The sequence below is a fragment of the Cygnus olor genome, chromosome 1 (genome assembly GCF_009769625.2).
Source record: "Cygnus olor isolate bCygOlo1 chromosome 1, bCygOlo1.pri.v2, whole genome shotgun sequence".
NCBI classification, from domain to species: domain Eukaryota; kingdom Metazoa; phylum Chordata; class Aves; order Anseriformes; family Anatidae; genus Cygnus; species Cygnus olor.
Genome location: NC_049169.1, coordinates 23,628,296 through 23,644,970, shown reverse-complemented (window position 1 = coordinate 23,644,970; position 16,675 = coordinate 23,628,296). Strand labels below are relative to the sequence as shown.

Sequence of the window (16,675 nt, the reverse complement as noted above, 5' to 3'; positions counted from 1 at the left end):
AACTGGAAATTGTTAGTGTCTGCTGATGAGCCGGCAGCTGTGGGGCGTGACACTGGGGGCTCTTCTCCAGTTGCTAATGGACAGATGTCCACATCATAAACACACAGACAAAACTAACACTTTTGCTGGCAGTCTCAGCAGGGGACTGACACATTCAGTGGGCAGTGAGGCTGTTTGTAATGCTGGGCAGTGACCACAGAGAAGCCGCAGAGTACTGGAGTGAATAATTTGCTGACCCCTGTTGGGCTTGCTGTGGGGATGGGAACCTTATGTACCAGCAACTGCCAAGTCTTGCTTTGAAAGAAATAGTTTAATGATAGAAGCCAGAGGGGATGTTGCTGAATGTCTGAGACAAACTAGTAGGTTAATGAGGTGTGAAGAATGGTTTGGTCATAGTTCCTCTTCCCTTCCTTTTGTTTCCCATACCCCTGCAGAGCCATTTCCACATCTCCTCAGGCTTCTCAACTTTCATTCTGTTCCACAACATCATTACAACCAAGCATGGCAATGTTTCCTTCCTGTTTTGAGAATTATTTCACTTATTTACTTAATACTGAAGCCAGCAAAAGTCTTATTCTGGGAGGAAATTCTTATTTGACAATGGTAATGGATGCTAGACCACAAGATAGGTGGTAAAGTTGCAGGGTAGGATTCTGTCCATAAGGCTGCTGTGGAGTGGATCCTGTACCACAAAGATGCAATGTTACAGGAGAGAAAAACAGTGCTACAGGTGAAGTGGCAGAGCCTTGCAGTGTATATCTTGGGCTGAAACTACAAAGGCTTTTTGAAAACAGCTACCATGCATCTCAACAGCAATTTGACCTAAAAGGTCTCATTATTGTGTATAATGCAATCTCACACAGAAAGCTGGCTTAATAGTTTCCATGAAGGAAAATACTTTCTTTTACAAACACATCAAGTGAAAAAAATCAATCCAGACAAGAACAAATTTTAGAATTTCAAGACTTTTACCAATTAATACTGTGTTAAAATGTTTGTGTAATGTGCAGTAGCATGTTACTGTGGAACAATGACATGAACATATGTTAATATTGAAAAAATCTTCATCCTTCATCATAGGAAACTCTTTGCTTTAGAGTATATTTTTATCATAATTTTAGAATGATTTTATAAACTATTATTTTCTAAACCATTATTTCTAAATTATTATTCTAAATAATTACTTAAAATCAATGTAAAACATTAATTCTAAATGGCAGCTGACCTTAATGATTGTAAAATAACTGTGTATTTTGGCTATTTTGTCATTTGTGAATTTATCATTGGATCCATTATATACATTTATGAAGGATATGTCATGCAGTACTGAAAACAGTAAAAATACAAAACAAAAAATACAAAGAAAACACTACATGTAACATTTGAAATGACAAAATTGTTTCCACAGTGAGACAAAAGACTTGAGACCGACATCAACTCCAAAGTTGATGAGCTCCAAAGCTGCTGAGGAAGAAATGGATCAGGTTCTAAGCTGCCTTATTACAAGCAAAATGGAAGGCCTACAGCTGAAAACGGTTATAACCCATGGCACCTCCTGCCATCCCATCATTGTGGGAAGCCCTCATCCCACAGGGCTGTGCGAGTGTGATTAGAACGAGGAGTTTGATGACAGAGAGTGGAAAGTTGTTCCATCACCTTTACGTGGATGGTAACATGCCCTGCATCAGCGTCCACTAGGGATGCTGGATCTCTGTGAGAGCAATCAGAGGGCACTGCGGTGCTCAGTTCAGTGATCCCCATCCTTAGCAACCTCAGGATCTGCTCCCCGGTGGGTAATTTTCCTGCTACCTTGTTTGCCGCACAGCATGCATGCATTTCCTATTGGTACCTATGCTTGGGCACCATGGAAGGCAGTCTTGCCCCCCCCCCCCCCCATTTCTGCAAAGCAAAACCACGTAAAAACTTTTGCCTCCATTGGTCAAAACACTGGTGCATCAAAAAGCAAAAGTAAGTTGAAATGCAAGGTATTTCTTACTTTAGACAAAAAAAGAACAAAACAAAACACACACAAAAAAGCACCCTCTTTTAAAACTTTTGGCATTTGTGAGGTATACTATAAAACTAGTTGTAAGATCTTTGACAGGTAATGTTTTGTCACAGTGCACACTGCAATCAGCTATGACAGGAGACACCCTTAATCAACTTCCCTATAATTATGCTAAGGTTTTCACTAAATGACAAACCCCAATTGGCTGGGCCAGAGCCCTGCCTTTCCAGACAAGGCTAATTATATTGTCCACTCACCCGTTCATTCATTCCAGCAAGTCCTGGCCTGTGGTATCATGTAGGTGAGTATTTACTTTTTATTTTTATGTTGCTTGAATTTTTACTATTTTGACATTTAAAGTGAAGGTAAATTTCAGTAGGACTTTTCAGAAGGATTGTCAGGAATCATGACATGTAACAACCTAACCACCTTGATGAATCACGTATTGAACTTCTGCCGAGTGTGATACTATCAGCTATTTTTCTCTCAGCAAGTTTTAATATTTTTTTTTCATTCCAAGTGATTCATTGAACTATTACACACACAAATATGCAGTTGACATAGCTATTGAGTAAAATCTGTGTGTACATATCAACAAAATAGCTAGAACCATCTTAGTCGAAATGACACTTTTCAAACTTTTTAGGTTTGACAGGAATCAGTTTCATTTACAGGCAGGAGTACACTACGACAGGATTTTGTTTCTTTAGGAGTCTATTGGAATACACTTACTTTTGGGGAAGCTGAGTAAGAACCTATTTGTCCCTAGTGAATGTTTGTAGTCGGGGTGAAAAAGAATGAGACCTTAATGTTTTCAACATTTCAACTCAGGTAAATGATATGTTGCAGGTTAATAGTTATTTTTTATACAAAGCCACAAATGGGCGAGGCAATCCACAAAATATCAAAGGGAACAGGTTTGAGTCAGAGTTGCTTGTAAACAATAGAGCAAATGCTGGGCAGATCCTGCCCAGGTACAGGTTGGTGTGGGTTTCTGCTGAAGCCACTGGAGAGGAGAAACCTCAGAGAAGGTGTGGAGGTGGGTGACATCTCCAGGTTGAGAGAGAGAGCAAAGCCTGAATGGCATGCGCTGTCCAGGTCACAGCTCCTGGCGAGTGGTCCAAATTCAAGACATTAGGCCTTTTATCCTTAAAAAACAGTAGAGTTCATTATGTCTCTTGGCTTTGCTGTTTAGCCAGGATTTGTTGGAGTTTGAAGGTTATTTCAGTTAGAAGAAATACTGATGATGAGGTCAGGTATCCTCGTTGTCTGGCACTAAGAACCATACAAGCTATTGCCTTTGTAGCAGTGGCAGATCCAAAGAAACAGAAATTGTTGCTTCCTGAGAGCTGCAAGCTTCTGCTTTCCAGCTCCCTTACTGTAAATCCTTTTCTTTAGGCTTTCTCTAAGGGTTATGCTAATGTGCTTGCTCAGGCAGGTCCAACTGAGCTCCTTTTTCTTTTCATCTGAAACTGTTGATTCTTTGCATAACCATTTCCCCAAACAGTGCTCGATAATGCTAATGTCTCCTTTATAAATCACCAGTGTTCTGCATAGCTTTGTACTCACCTTTGTTTTGAGACTTTGACATCTGCTTACCCATCTCTCTCACTTATCTCCAGGGATGGGTGGCAATTACGCTGGCTCCTTGGTATTAGGAGGTTTATCAAAATAACAAAAGACTAGGGAGATTGTGAAGAAACAGAGGGTGAATGGGGATGCAGTAGGAAACAGTAGGAAAGAGAAATTATTCTTTGGGAACGTTCATTTTTTAATGTGGTTTCATATTTTCCTCTGATTATATTTATTTATATACAATCATATGGGAGAAAGGAATATAGAATGAATTAGAGTCCCAGGGGAGGAAGTTTAAAAAGAGGGAGCATTCAGGTATAACACAAGAGAACCTGAAATCACCCACTGTGAAGGCAGATGTTAATATATAAACTGGTACCGAGGTTAATAATATGTATTTTTTCAAAGGTTAATTCTGATTTGAGGACCTCCCTTAACTCTCCCTCCTCTTGTTCTAGTTATAAAGCACTTTTTTTTTTTTTTTTTCAGAAAAAAGGGCATGATTTTGTGACTGAAACTGTTTCACATTCTGAATTGTCTGCTATGTTAATTGTAAAACTGCATTACTTAAAGAGGATTAAACAAAGGTCTATTCTGTCTCTTCCAGAGATGTCTACAACAGTCTCACCTCTTTCAAAGACACAGCTACTTTTGTACACTGTAGATCATTTTTTCATATTAATTACTAGAACAAGATCATGATTTGCTGGGGGGGAAATATTCTTAACACAGATATGAAATGCCATCTTCTTTGACCAAAACTGTGCTGTAGTTATATTTCTGTGCTGCATGGAAGGCTTACAAGGAAAGAATATCATGTGTTTATCTGTTCAGTTCAGATGTCTAGTTTTCAGAATAACACTCCTATGAGAGGTGATGAACATACGTGTTTCTTAATGGAGTATTGTAATCCTCCAGGTTATTGGCTCCCCTTGAGACCATCCACACACCTGTAGGCATAACACTGTCTTGTTTGGAAGAGCTCACTTGCAAGATCTAGTAAACTGCCTACGAAGCCTGTTTTTGTACTGCAGCTCCAAGTGCATGGCCATCTGCACTACAGCTCTCTTGCAAAAACTGCTGTCAAAAAGAGTTTTAAATGATACCGGAACACAAGGTCTGGCAGCAAAGTAAAAGACATTGGGCATTTTAGGAATGGAATTACAAAGTGTTATTCTGATGAAACTATTCAAAGATTATTTAATCTACTGAGTTGTGTCCCCATGGGATAGGGGAATTGATGAAAATTATACCTACAACCTTGTCAGGCAGTTAGAGGGAAAAACAGGTTGAAAGCATGGGCTAAAACAGAAAGCAGGTGTTGAGTTTTTTTCTGAAGGCTTCTAATTAGAATTATTCAGTAGGGTTTGGTGTGATACAGTGAAGAATATTTAACTAAAAACAGACCAAAGGAAAACACTGGTTGCCTTTAAAAATGGGGCTGTGATTTGCCCAATATTCTACATTAGGGTAGTAGTAATGTAGTACGGACATGTGATTCAAATCTACCCCCAACGTGAAGTGTGCTTTAATTAGCTGTTTACTAACTGATATTAATGGTAGATATATATTTTTCACATGACATTGACTAGTAGTGCATATTTTTAATAATTTCAAAGCCTGCTACGGAGTTCTGCACCAAGTGACAAGTAATGGACTCTTATCTTGTCCTTGATTCCTCTGCAATGGAAACTGTCATTACAGAAATTGAGTTCTACCAAGCCTAATTATACACAATACAGCAACAGAAATTTTCCAAATACTCTTGGAAATGTGTTCAGACAGTTTATTTGGCTAACTCACACAAAAAAAAAAAAAAAAACAAATTAGAACATCAATAAACAGGCTGCTAGGATATTACAGAACTTTACAGAATTCAGAATTAGAACTTGCAAGAGAAAAAAATGAGAAATGGAGTATAGAAAAATAATTGGAAATATTAACAAAAACATATAGCAAAATCGCATGTAAATAATCAAACAGTAGTTTGACGAAATCTTTCATATATACATTTTTATAGGAAGGCTATTTACAAACTGGATGCTCAGCTACTGACCTTTACATCGACATATTTTGATTTCTTCCATGGGCAACTTAAAATCCGCTCAAGCTGGGAATGCCAGCACAGAAATTTGTTTGGAGATTTTCTCAGGCTTCAAGTCCTCACACAACCATTGCCTTGTACTCAAAGCCAGAACTCAAGAATGGGAGTAAGCAATCATGAAAGAGCTGTTTTGGCAGTCATTGATGATAAGGACAGCTACAGCACTGGGGTGTAGTTTGACAAGCAGTTCTTAAATCATCTGTGCTGGCTAACTAGCCAGTTTTGCTGGTTTGTGTAGTTAGTCAGAAAAAAACCCTTCCTCTCTTCCCTTTTGGCTGAGGTGTTTTTAACTTGAGCAACTCATCGTGTGGCCCCACAGACAGTTGTAGTAGTTCAAGTGAGAAGATTATATTGAAGTGAGGGTGGAGTTTTAGAAGCCTGTCAAAATAAATGCTTACCAAATTCTGACTTTACAGACAAATACATCTCAGTCCATTTCTAACAATGAGGTTAAATCCTACTATGCGAAGGCCATCCTTCATGCTTAAAGTTTGATCAGGTTGAATTTGCCATCAGCTGTGCAGCCCATATGGTTCATGCTTAGAGAGTTGTACCTTATTCCCAAGGAGCTCCTTACCCCTCACAAGCGTTAGTGTTATTCTCACAATGTCTGAGTGTGTTTGTGTTAATTGAATATCATTGCCTTCTATTTTAGAAATTCCCAAATGACCCAAGTGGGGAGTGCAATGCAATTGCAGGATTATTCTTCCATTCCTTCTGTGGCTCTGTATACGGCTCTGATACCTGCCTGTAACGAACAAACAGCCTCGTGCCCAGGATATTCACCTCTAAAAGGAGCACAAGGGTTTAAATCATCTCTAGGTTGCATTTCCAGCAGCACTGGTGGTTTCACACGCAGTTTTTTCTACTGATCCCTTAAAAATACAGATATTGACAGTGTGAACTGCTAACAGTGTGAACTGCTTTGATCCTCTTTCAGGGAACCATGAGTCTATGAACTGTATTGGTATTGATGGTACCTTTTGGTTTAAAAAACAAACAAACTTTGGATTCTACTTCAGGTTCCAAGTTTAAATACACTTGAATTCACTAAGTTATGTCTATTTATTTCAAGGCTAAACTTGGATTCTCACGTTTAATTTTCATTTAAAAAAAAAAAAAAAAGCTAAATTCTTCTAACACATCAGGAATATAAGCCAAAGAGCACATCCAATAATTTTTGATAGGACATATAATCAGGTTATGGTGCATAATATTTGTGTGAAGTTCAAGCGTACATATAGTACTCCTCTCCGTTTTATTTTCTAACTTTTTTTGGCCAAGTGGGTCATTTTTTTTCAGGGTCACATAATGTGGCCCAGTTCTATGATTGTAGCTTCCAAAATATGGGAGCACACTTGTATTTTCAATCATGTATGTTTCTGCAGTCCAGTTTATGCTGTGAAAAATGATAAAGTAATTAAAACAAGAAAAATCCTGTGTTTTTTCTAATAGAAAGGCTTTACAAATGCCAATTCAGGGAAATCTAAAGCAGTAGCTGTTTCTCTAGACGAAGGGCATTTAGATCCATCAGTATGTACTTCTAGTTAGATAGCCCCAGAGCAATTAGTGTTAATATATTGTAAAGATATTGACTTTTTGACAAAGACAAGAGCAGCTTTATTACTCAGCTTGCTTAGACTGACATTCAAGGAGACTGAAAAGAGTAGCATTTATTAGAGCTGTCATCGTTAGGTTGGGCTAAAGGCAATCCTTTTAAGTGGAAGCTATCACATAAAGTAATCTATTAGCTTATACCCAGCAGAGTACATTACAGCAAGATTTGGAGAACTATTTCCCAACAATGTTAAACTAAACTTTGCAAGATTAGCCGATAATAAATAACTGAGTTCTAGCTAAATCAGTAAGTACAGTATTCAAAGCGATGCTTTCCTCTTTATCTCTTTATCAATGTCCTGTTAATGAAATCCACTTATGAAAAAGCTTATAGGAACAAAGAAAAATATGTGTCCTGTAGTTTTCTGACCTCAACGGAGGCAAGAAATCATTCATAGCCAGAGCCAGAGGCACAATAAGAGCTGAACTACTACAAGTCCTTTTTTGAAGTGATCTCACTTCAATACGACAAAAGCTATTACATAAAGGATCACTATCTTGGCAAATGCCAGTGTATATCAGCTCTTTATGTGTGATAATTTGATTTAATTTTATTATGTTGTATTTGCATAAGTGGAAAATATTTTTGTCCAGAATTTCTCTATGGAATGTTTTTATTTTGCCCTGGAGGTCTGTCTGTATCATGTCATGGTTAATGTAGGATCCAGCAAGGAGTGACACTCTGTTGGACCTCAGAGTTACAAACACGGAAGGTGAAGGTTAGGGTCAGTCTTGGCTGCAGTGACTATGAGATGGTAGAGTTTAGGATCCTGAAAATTAGGAACAAGGCAAAACAAGGCAAGACCACAAACACTGATTTCAGGAGACCAGACTTAGGCCTTCTCAGAGATTGGCTTGGAAACATCCTGAGACAGCCCTGGAGAGAAGAGGGGCCCAGGACAGTTGTTTAATCTCCAAGAATCACCTTCTCCAGGCTCAAGAATGGTCCCTCCTCATGCAGGAGAGCTATCTAAGAGGAGGCCTGCATGAATTAACAAGGAGCTTTGACAAAGCTCAAACCTAAAAAGGAAGCATGCTTGAGAAGGGAGCAGGGATACTGTCTGAGTGTGAGGATGGTGTTAAGAAAGGTGAAACCCACCTGGAGTTGAATCTGGCAAGAGATGTGAAGGGCAACATGAAGAGCTTCTACAGGTCTATCAGCAGCTGAAGGAAGACAAGGAAAAATGTGGGTCCGCAGCTGAATGAGGCAGGAGATCTGGTAGTAAAGGACATGGAAAAGGCCAAGATACTCAGTGCCTTCTTCACCTCAGTCCTTACTGGAAAGACTGGCCTTCTGTGATCCCAGGCTCCTTAGACCCATAGCAATGACTGGAGCAAGGAAGATTCACCCTCAGTGGAGAAAAATCGGGTTAGGGAACATTTAAACAAACTGGCCATATGCAAGCCTATGGGATGTAATGGTACGTGCCCATGAGTGCTGAAGGAGATGGCTGATGTCATTGCAAGGCCACTCTTAATAATCTTTAAAAGGTCATGGTGACTGGGGGAGGGTTCTGAGACCTGGAAGAAAGAAAATGTCACCCCTATCTTCAAGAAGGGAAAAAACGAAGATCCGGGGAACTACAAGCTGGTTAACCCAACCTCACCTTGATCTCTGGGAAGTTGATGGAGCAAATAATCCTGGAAAATGCTTCCAAACACTAAGGACAAGAAGGTGATTGGAAGTAGTCACCATGGATTTACAAAGAGGAAATCATTCCTCATCAACCTGATCACCTTTCATGAGATGACTGTCTTAGTGGACAATGGGAGAGCAGTGGATATTGTCGATCTTGATTATAGTGAGACTTTCAACACTCTCTCCCATAGCATTCTCACTGATGAACTACAGGCTAGGTATATGGACAGTGAACCTGAAAACAGCCTGAACTGCCAGGCTCTAAGGGCTGTGATCGGTGCCAGGAAGTCCGTCCGGAGGCCTGTTTCTGGTAATATACACTAAGGGTTCACTCAGGGCCCAACACTCTTTAACATCTTCATTAATTATCTGGGTGATGGGCATTCCCAGACACACTATGGCCCATTTCATGGTGCCTCCCATATTTTCCTCTATGCTCTCATCTGCCTTAGATACTCTGTGGCCTAACCATGAGGCTGCCAGGGGAAGTGACAGATCCAGATTTGAACTGTCTCAAAATCAGGAGGGAAGTGGATTCGGGTAAGCTCCTGCACAGAGGAATGCTTTAGCTGTCGGTCTGCTATGTAAAAGTTGATGACCACACCATGACTACCACCACTACCATTATGTTCTTGAATAAAAGTGACTGCTCATTGTGTATGTATGGACGACCTCAGCTTTTCCAGGAATTACATTCTTGGGTAGACTTGGCCTTTGCGTCACTTAATCTGTAAATCTCAAATGATCTCAAGCAACAGATAGATGGCCATATGCCAAGATTATATGCAGTTTTTGAACCTGTTTAAAAACTTCTGGACAGAAGACAGTGTCTATCATATCATGGATACCTCACTGAGTTAAATGAGTTTATATAGATTGTTTTCTTGGATGTAAGCCATAGTTTGGGTTCCAATTTTGTGTTACCTTGGATGTTCCCTTAAGTGCTCTGTACAATTAATCAATTAAGACCTCGAACTTTAATATTTTAAGATAGGTGAGAATTATTACTGATAGATTACTGTTGACTAAGAGAAGACATTGTGAGACTGCTCATGTTTACACACATCATTCACAGCCACAATCAAGACTACCAAGCATACTCATTCTGATTCACAACTCACTGGATACTATTTCACTGACAATTTTCACTGTTCTTACATACTTTATGTCCTCTAAGATTGTACATTGTGCTTTTCCTTCAAGAGGGAATTTTACTCAAAGATGACAATATATTCAAAACCATAAATGGTATTTGTGTCACAGTTAGAAAAGAAGGTTTTATCCCCTTTTACTTTATCTGCTTTTTTTTTTTTTTCTTTCTGCATTAGGTCTTAAAATTGTTCAGATTTTTCCTCCAGTCTGAAATGGTAGAGAACCTTGCATAAAGGACATGCTGATTTTACACCTCAAGAACATTGCTTAATAGCTTTAATCTGAAGAAATATATTATATGGTAAAGCTCTGACAGACTACCAAACTTGTCAACACCCAGAGAGCATTTAATTTGTTTTGGATCAGAAGCACTTAATACCACTGCAATTGTTACAATGGAAACTCTAAGACAAATACAAAGTTTTGGAATCCGTGTTACTTGTATGTATCCCATAGCATCCGGTATGGTGTTCGCCACTGTTCTAGTTTCTTGCTGCTCATCTCTGAACATAAGAGCTCGTCCACTTATTTCTAATTCACCATTCCTTTCTATCTGGAATGCTCCTACAGAACTTTGTACTGAAAGGACTGGAGTGCATCTGGATATGACGTTTTTTTCTCTCATTGGAAGCACATTGAAGACATCCATCGGGCAAAATATTACTCTATTCTACCCAGACAGGCTTGGTTATTATCCTTACAAAAACGAAATCACAGGAGAGGCATTCAATGGAGGACTCCCCCAACTCTTGCAGCTGGAGAATCATTTAAAAAAAGCCAAAGAGGACATTCAGTTCTATATTCCTTCAGATGAACAGTTTGGATTGGCTGTCATTGACTGGGAAAACTGGAGACCTGTGTGGATAAGGAATTGGGGATCAAAAGACATTTATAGACAGGAATCCATTGAACTCGTTCAGCAGAGAGATGTAAGTCTATCAGAAGCTGAAGCCAGGACTATAGCTAAAATGGAATTTGAAGCTGCAGCAAAATCTATTATGTTGGAGTCTTTGAAGCTGGGCATAGCAACGAAACCAAAACGTCTATGGGGATACTACCTTTACCCAGACTGTTATAACTATGACTACAAACAAAACCCACATAATTATACGGGAACCTGTTTGGATATTGAAATAGCAAGAAATAATGAGCTTAATTGGTTGTGGGAGAAAAGCACAGCACTTTATCCATCTGTCTATCTAGAGACAGCCTTAAGATCTTCCAGAAATGCCCAACTCTTTGTTCGCAACAGAGTTCGAGAAGCCATTAGAGTTTCGTATGTCTCCAATTCTACTTACCCCCTTCCAGTTTTTGTATATACACGACCAGTGTTCACAGATGTCTATGAGGAATATCTCTCTCAGGTGAGTGGAGCTACACTTTAAATATTTCAAACTGAAGTGGAAAGAAATTACTAGGTGACACTTATTTAGCAAAGATACTAATTTGTTTCAGAAAAAAAGTATGTAGATTTTGTATAAAAATAAATTAATCTATCAACTAAATATGTGCAAACTGAACAGTAGGAGGTTTATTTTCAAGCCTTCCTAATGAAATTACTAGATATTTACTAAATAATAATTTGCACTCTGAACAGTCCTCACATGTAGCAAAATGCTAGAAAGCTAAAAAGCGTAATTTAGTATGTTAACTCAGAGGAAAGAATAACCTTTCCAAGAGAATTAGTAAAGCTGGGCTGGCCTAATGTCTGCTTTTAAAAGTTATAAGGAAAAACAATAAAAGCAATTTTATTTTTTTTGTTATAGGAGTGCTTATTTCTCCTTGCTTTTCACTTTGATAAGTAGGAGATATCTCTCTCCTGCTTGTGTAAGAGGACTGTAGAAGGACATTAAATATGATTAGTGTAAGATCTTCTCATACTTTCATACCTCTCCCACTCCTCAGCCTACATTTGGAGAATGAGAGGTCACTCAGCAATCACTTCCGTGTCCAGAATGTTAACCTTTTTCTTCTTTTGAAATTATGAGGTGCATATTAAGACAAGTTCTATTGCAGGAGTTCTTAAACAGTAAATTACCCTTCTTCCACCCCAATTCATCTGATTTTTGTGATGATAATGTAATTAGTTCTGCAAAGTCAAAGAACTTCCTTGTCTGTCTAGGACTTGAAGTACTGATACAAAATTCAATTTTTAAAAATCAAAGCAAGGACATTAAGTTTGCTAATTCTTGGGTAAATGTGTTTTAAAGCTGGTGAGGAAATTCTGTCCTTAGGTGTACTGGAGTAGCCTCCTAAATGGCATATCAGCATCTCACGGGTTTGTCAAGGTTAGCCTCTGTTTAAGGTCTAACCACTCCTGGCTACACCTTTTCCTTAACATTTTTATATATCTATGCTATCATAGATACCATCACTTTGGAAAACCTCCTCCTGGTCATCCACGCCAAAAGGAAGGGGAAGTCAGAGGTTGTGGTCCTGGTGACTGCCTTGTGTCCTCCAATATCCTAGTTAGAGCATCGCTGAGCATTGCCCGCAGCTCTGTGCATATCTTTAAGGAACAGGGTGTGGTGTTAGGGTCACTGCTGGGTTTCTTGTTACTCACTGAAACCCTTACATCCTTCCTTTTTGTGTTGTTCTTCACATAAGGTTTTTTCCTTGTTCTTTTTCTATCCATAGTCCTCTCCCATCCCACATGGGTTTTCATGTTTTGTTAGTGCTGGGCTAATAGCTGACTCTAGAAAGAGAGCTGAACAGAAACAAATTTCCCAGATCAATCTCTGTAAAAGGCCAGAGGCATCCTCCTGAGAAAAGAGATTCCTGTTGGTGAACGCTATTCTCTTGCTACTTTTCAGCTTCAGCACTTTCTGGTAACTGAAATTAAGTACAAACCAAACCAACCAACCAACAAAAAATGATAATAATAAAAAAACAGACACCCCTCTTCCCCCACCCACCCACCTGTGCTTTCCAGCCTCTGCTTCAGGCAGCATTAGTGAATTGGTTACTAGCAGCTGAGCAGTCAGGAGGCAATGCAGCAAAATAAATCTTAAAATGGTTGGTGGAGTGCATGGGCCAAAACACTGGCTCAGTTTTATAACCATGTTTTTCTAACCAGATGACATATATACACTGGAGATAGTTGGCAGTATTTTCTAATATCACCTGCTCAACTCCATCCCAGAATAACATAGCGTAATTGTGAGCAGGATGTTTGCATTATGCATAATTGCTTGCTGTTTTCAGAGTGGTTATTTTGGCTATGTAATTTACTATACGCATTATACCTTTTGCCCATATGTTATAGCTTACTTACATCAGTAGGATTCTTTCCACATTCACTCTCAGGATGACCTGGTAAATACCATTGGAGAATCTGCTGCACTGGGTGCTTCTGGAATTGTGATCTGGGGCGATATGAATTTAACACAAAGTAAGGTATGCCAGATTAATGATTAATATGACATTTTTAAAGAACAATAAAATGAAAAGGATATAAAACATTATAATTATTTACATCATATCTTCCACTTTAAAAATGAGTCCATATTGTTAGCAGACCTACTGTCTTCACTAATCAAAAAACAAACAAACAAACAAAAACAAACAAACAAAGAAGACAAAAAAATCAGGATTATGAAGGTTACCGTTGACTACACAGAATAAGAGTTCAATTTTTTGAAGTTTCATTGTTGGCGATGAGTAACTGGACAAGCTACCATGATAACTGTAAGCGAGTTACCACCTGTTCACTTAACTTAAGGAAAGAATTCCCATATGTTCATACATTCCACTCGCGAGGTACAGAAATAATTACTTGAACTTGCACAGAACAATTCTTAAAAAAAAAACCCTTCCACTTTTTATTTTTAAAATGGTGCACTTGGCAATAATATTTAAAACACTTGGAGTCAGCATGTGAAATTTCAGCTCTAGCCTGTTCTGTGTGCTATAAGTACTACTTTGACTAATTCTAGGGTAAGAAAGATCTGAGTCAGAAGAGGAAACAAAATCAGATTGTCTTAGGAAGGTCAAAAACACATTTTGAGAAACATTGTTATAAGGACATTCAAATTTTTTGAATTAGCTCATTCATATCCAGGCAAACTGAACAGAATGAACTACTGTATGGGAAGACACTTTTGAAGCCTTTTAAGAGCAAAGAACCAAAAATCTTCAGCACTGCTGAACCTCCTGTCACAGACAGCATCGCCAAATAAACCTCCACAGCTCTGTAAGGGTCAAATTCTCAGAAGTGTCCCACTGACCGTTCTTTGTATGTCCCTGCTTCTCAGAAAGCCTATCAACTGGAATTTTTCAAATTTTGAAACTTCAGTGAGCAAACAGGATTTTCTACAGCTCAGCCAAACTATGCATTTGTGCACTAATAGCACCTTTTTTCAAGGGTATCATAGTCTGTGGTGTCTCAGCAATGAAATATTATCGCGAGCCTCACTTCTGCATGAACTGCATAAACCAAAATTTTCTAGGCAGGGATTTTAGATATATCTAAAAGAAAAACAATTACGTATACCTCAAATTCATTGAGATGATCTCCTTGGGTGTAAGTAACTAGATTTTTCTATGTATTGATGTGTGGTATTGGGCAAATGCCCTAAGAATAAATAGATTCAGAAACAAAGAGTCCAACAAACCTCTAGGTATTATACTGTGCCAAGCATACACAGAATATATGCCAGTTTCATGATCAATTAGATGTTCCCTTAGCATACCTTTTGACCATCCTCCCAAAATGCGTTCCATTCAAAAATGCTGTGAAAGGTCCCTATTCCTGCAGCCAGCTACTTGTGTCAGGGAAAACTGAAGAGTATCACAGGATGATTTAATAGAAAAAATATTTGTTCAGGTTGAAGAAATGTTTTGTGTATTTTTTTTTCCCTTCAAGATCCCTTCAAAATATTCAGGACACATAAAAAGAACTTTTAAAAATGCATCTGATTCAAAATACTACAGGAAGTGTCATACAGATAAAATGAAAGCTTAAAGTTATCTATTTTCTAATGCAAGTGCTTTTAGTAACATACTCAACAACCACCCGAGATAAACTTACTGTGATCCTTGAATTGTATAGCAACTTCTCCTATAAACCTGCTTCCAACAACCAGTTATAACTATTATCAAAACCTCAGGATAAATATTTATAGATATCCACTACAGTACTGTTATTATAATAACAACATTTTAATAGTCTCTGCACTAAACTTTTCAGATATGATGCTCTTTTTACAGAACACCTGTAAGACTCTGGACAACTACCTTAGGAGGACTTTGACTCCTTACCTCATCAATGTCACAATGGCAGCCAGAATCTGTAGCCAAGTATTATGCCAAGATTCTGGTGCCTGTGCACGGAAAAAATGGAATTCCAGTGACTATCTTCACTTGAACCCCGAGAATATTGTCATTCGAATGACAAAAGATGGAAAATACACTTTACAGGGGCAACCAGCATTTCAGGATCTACAAACATTCATAGAAAAATTTGACTGCCACTGTTATGCAGGGCACACTTGTGAACCTCGAGTTAATATCAATGACATCCAATACCTCCATGCTTGCATTTCAGAAGATATTTGCATTCAGATATCCTCAAATTCACTTTCTAATATAGAAGCTTCTGATGAAAAGATCCTGTCTAACAGGACCGTATTTTCACTTACCTCTCAGAGTAAGGTGACATTATCTACACATCCTGAAATAGAAGCCTTCCAACCTGACATTGGAAATAATATTCTCCAGATAACTGCTGCAGAATATAACACTGTCACGGCTGCCACTATATATGATGTAGAAGCAAATGACACTCGTACTTTCAGTAGTTCTTCACCCTATAAAATAAGGATGTTTAATCTGCTCTGTTTAATTCTGATTTTTAGAACCTTAATATAGATGACTCATGAAAGTGAGAATATTCTTTTCCCTTAGCTGTGTTTGAAATTCTAAAGGTTTTATTTGCACAGAGAAATCACTCCTGAAAGGTGTAAAATAGGTGCAGCTTTGTGGTCTTATCTGTAACAGGTAACCTTTTCTATTCCTTAGGTGACATTTCAGTTTGAATGTTATTTCTCCAGTTTAGTTCTATAAACTACTATTTGTGCCAAAAATATACTAGTCTGTATATACTGATTATACCTATGAAAGGATAATCCAGAATGAGAAACTTTTTTTTTACAGTTTACATTTTTAAGTTACATTTGAAAAACAAATTTGTTGATAATGCCATTTTGTATACAACAAGTTCAACCAATTAAATCCGTCACGATCCAGACTGCATTCTGAGCAGTCAACAAGTTTAATACTCTATGCAGGAATTAGTTTCATTCCATATGAATACTAGCTATTAAAAATATTTGGCTTAACTTTAAATCTGTGGGACTTTGCAGCATAACATTTATTTGATTAATGTGACCCTTTTTCACTTTTCACAATATCTACAAAGACACTGTGTTTTTTTCTTTTAATTAAATATATTCATAACTCTTGTTCAAAAGTTTTTAGCTTTATCGTAAATGTTGTCTTCAAATATTACAGCTTCATTATTTCAAATTTTAGCTGTAGTGGTTAATCCTTCCTTCTTTCTTCTCTTCTCCCAAGTCCACTC

General features: G+C 38.1%; 1 protein-coding gene across 1 annotated transcript; it reads left to right on the top strand.

Moving 5' to 3' along the window:
• Positions 1–2,226: 2,226 nt before the first annotated feature.
• On the top strand, positions 2,227–16,372 carry LOC121066271 (hyaluronidase PH-20-like). Its single transcript, XM_040549708.1, has 4 exons — positions 2,227–2,309; positions 10,272–11,459; positions 13,402–13,491; positions 15,304–16,372. Exons 2-4 carry the CDS (start codon positions 10,491–10,493, stop codon positions 15,961–15,963), a joined length of 1,719 nt encoding a protein of 572 aa, XP_040405642.1. The 5' UTR covers positions 2,227–2,309; positions 10,272–10,490; the 3' UTR covers positions 15,964–16,372.
• The last annotated feature ends 303 nt before the right edge of the window (positions 16,373–16,675 follow it).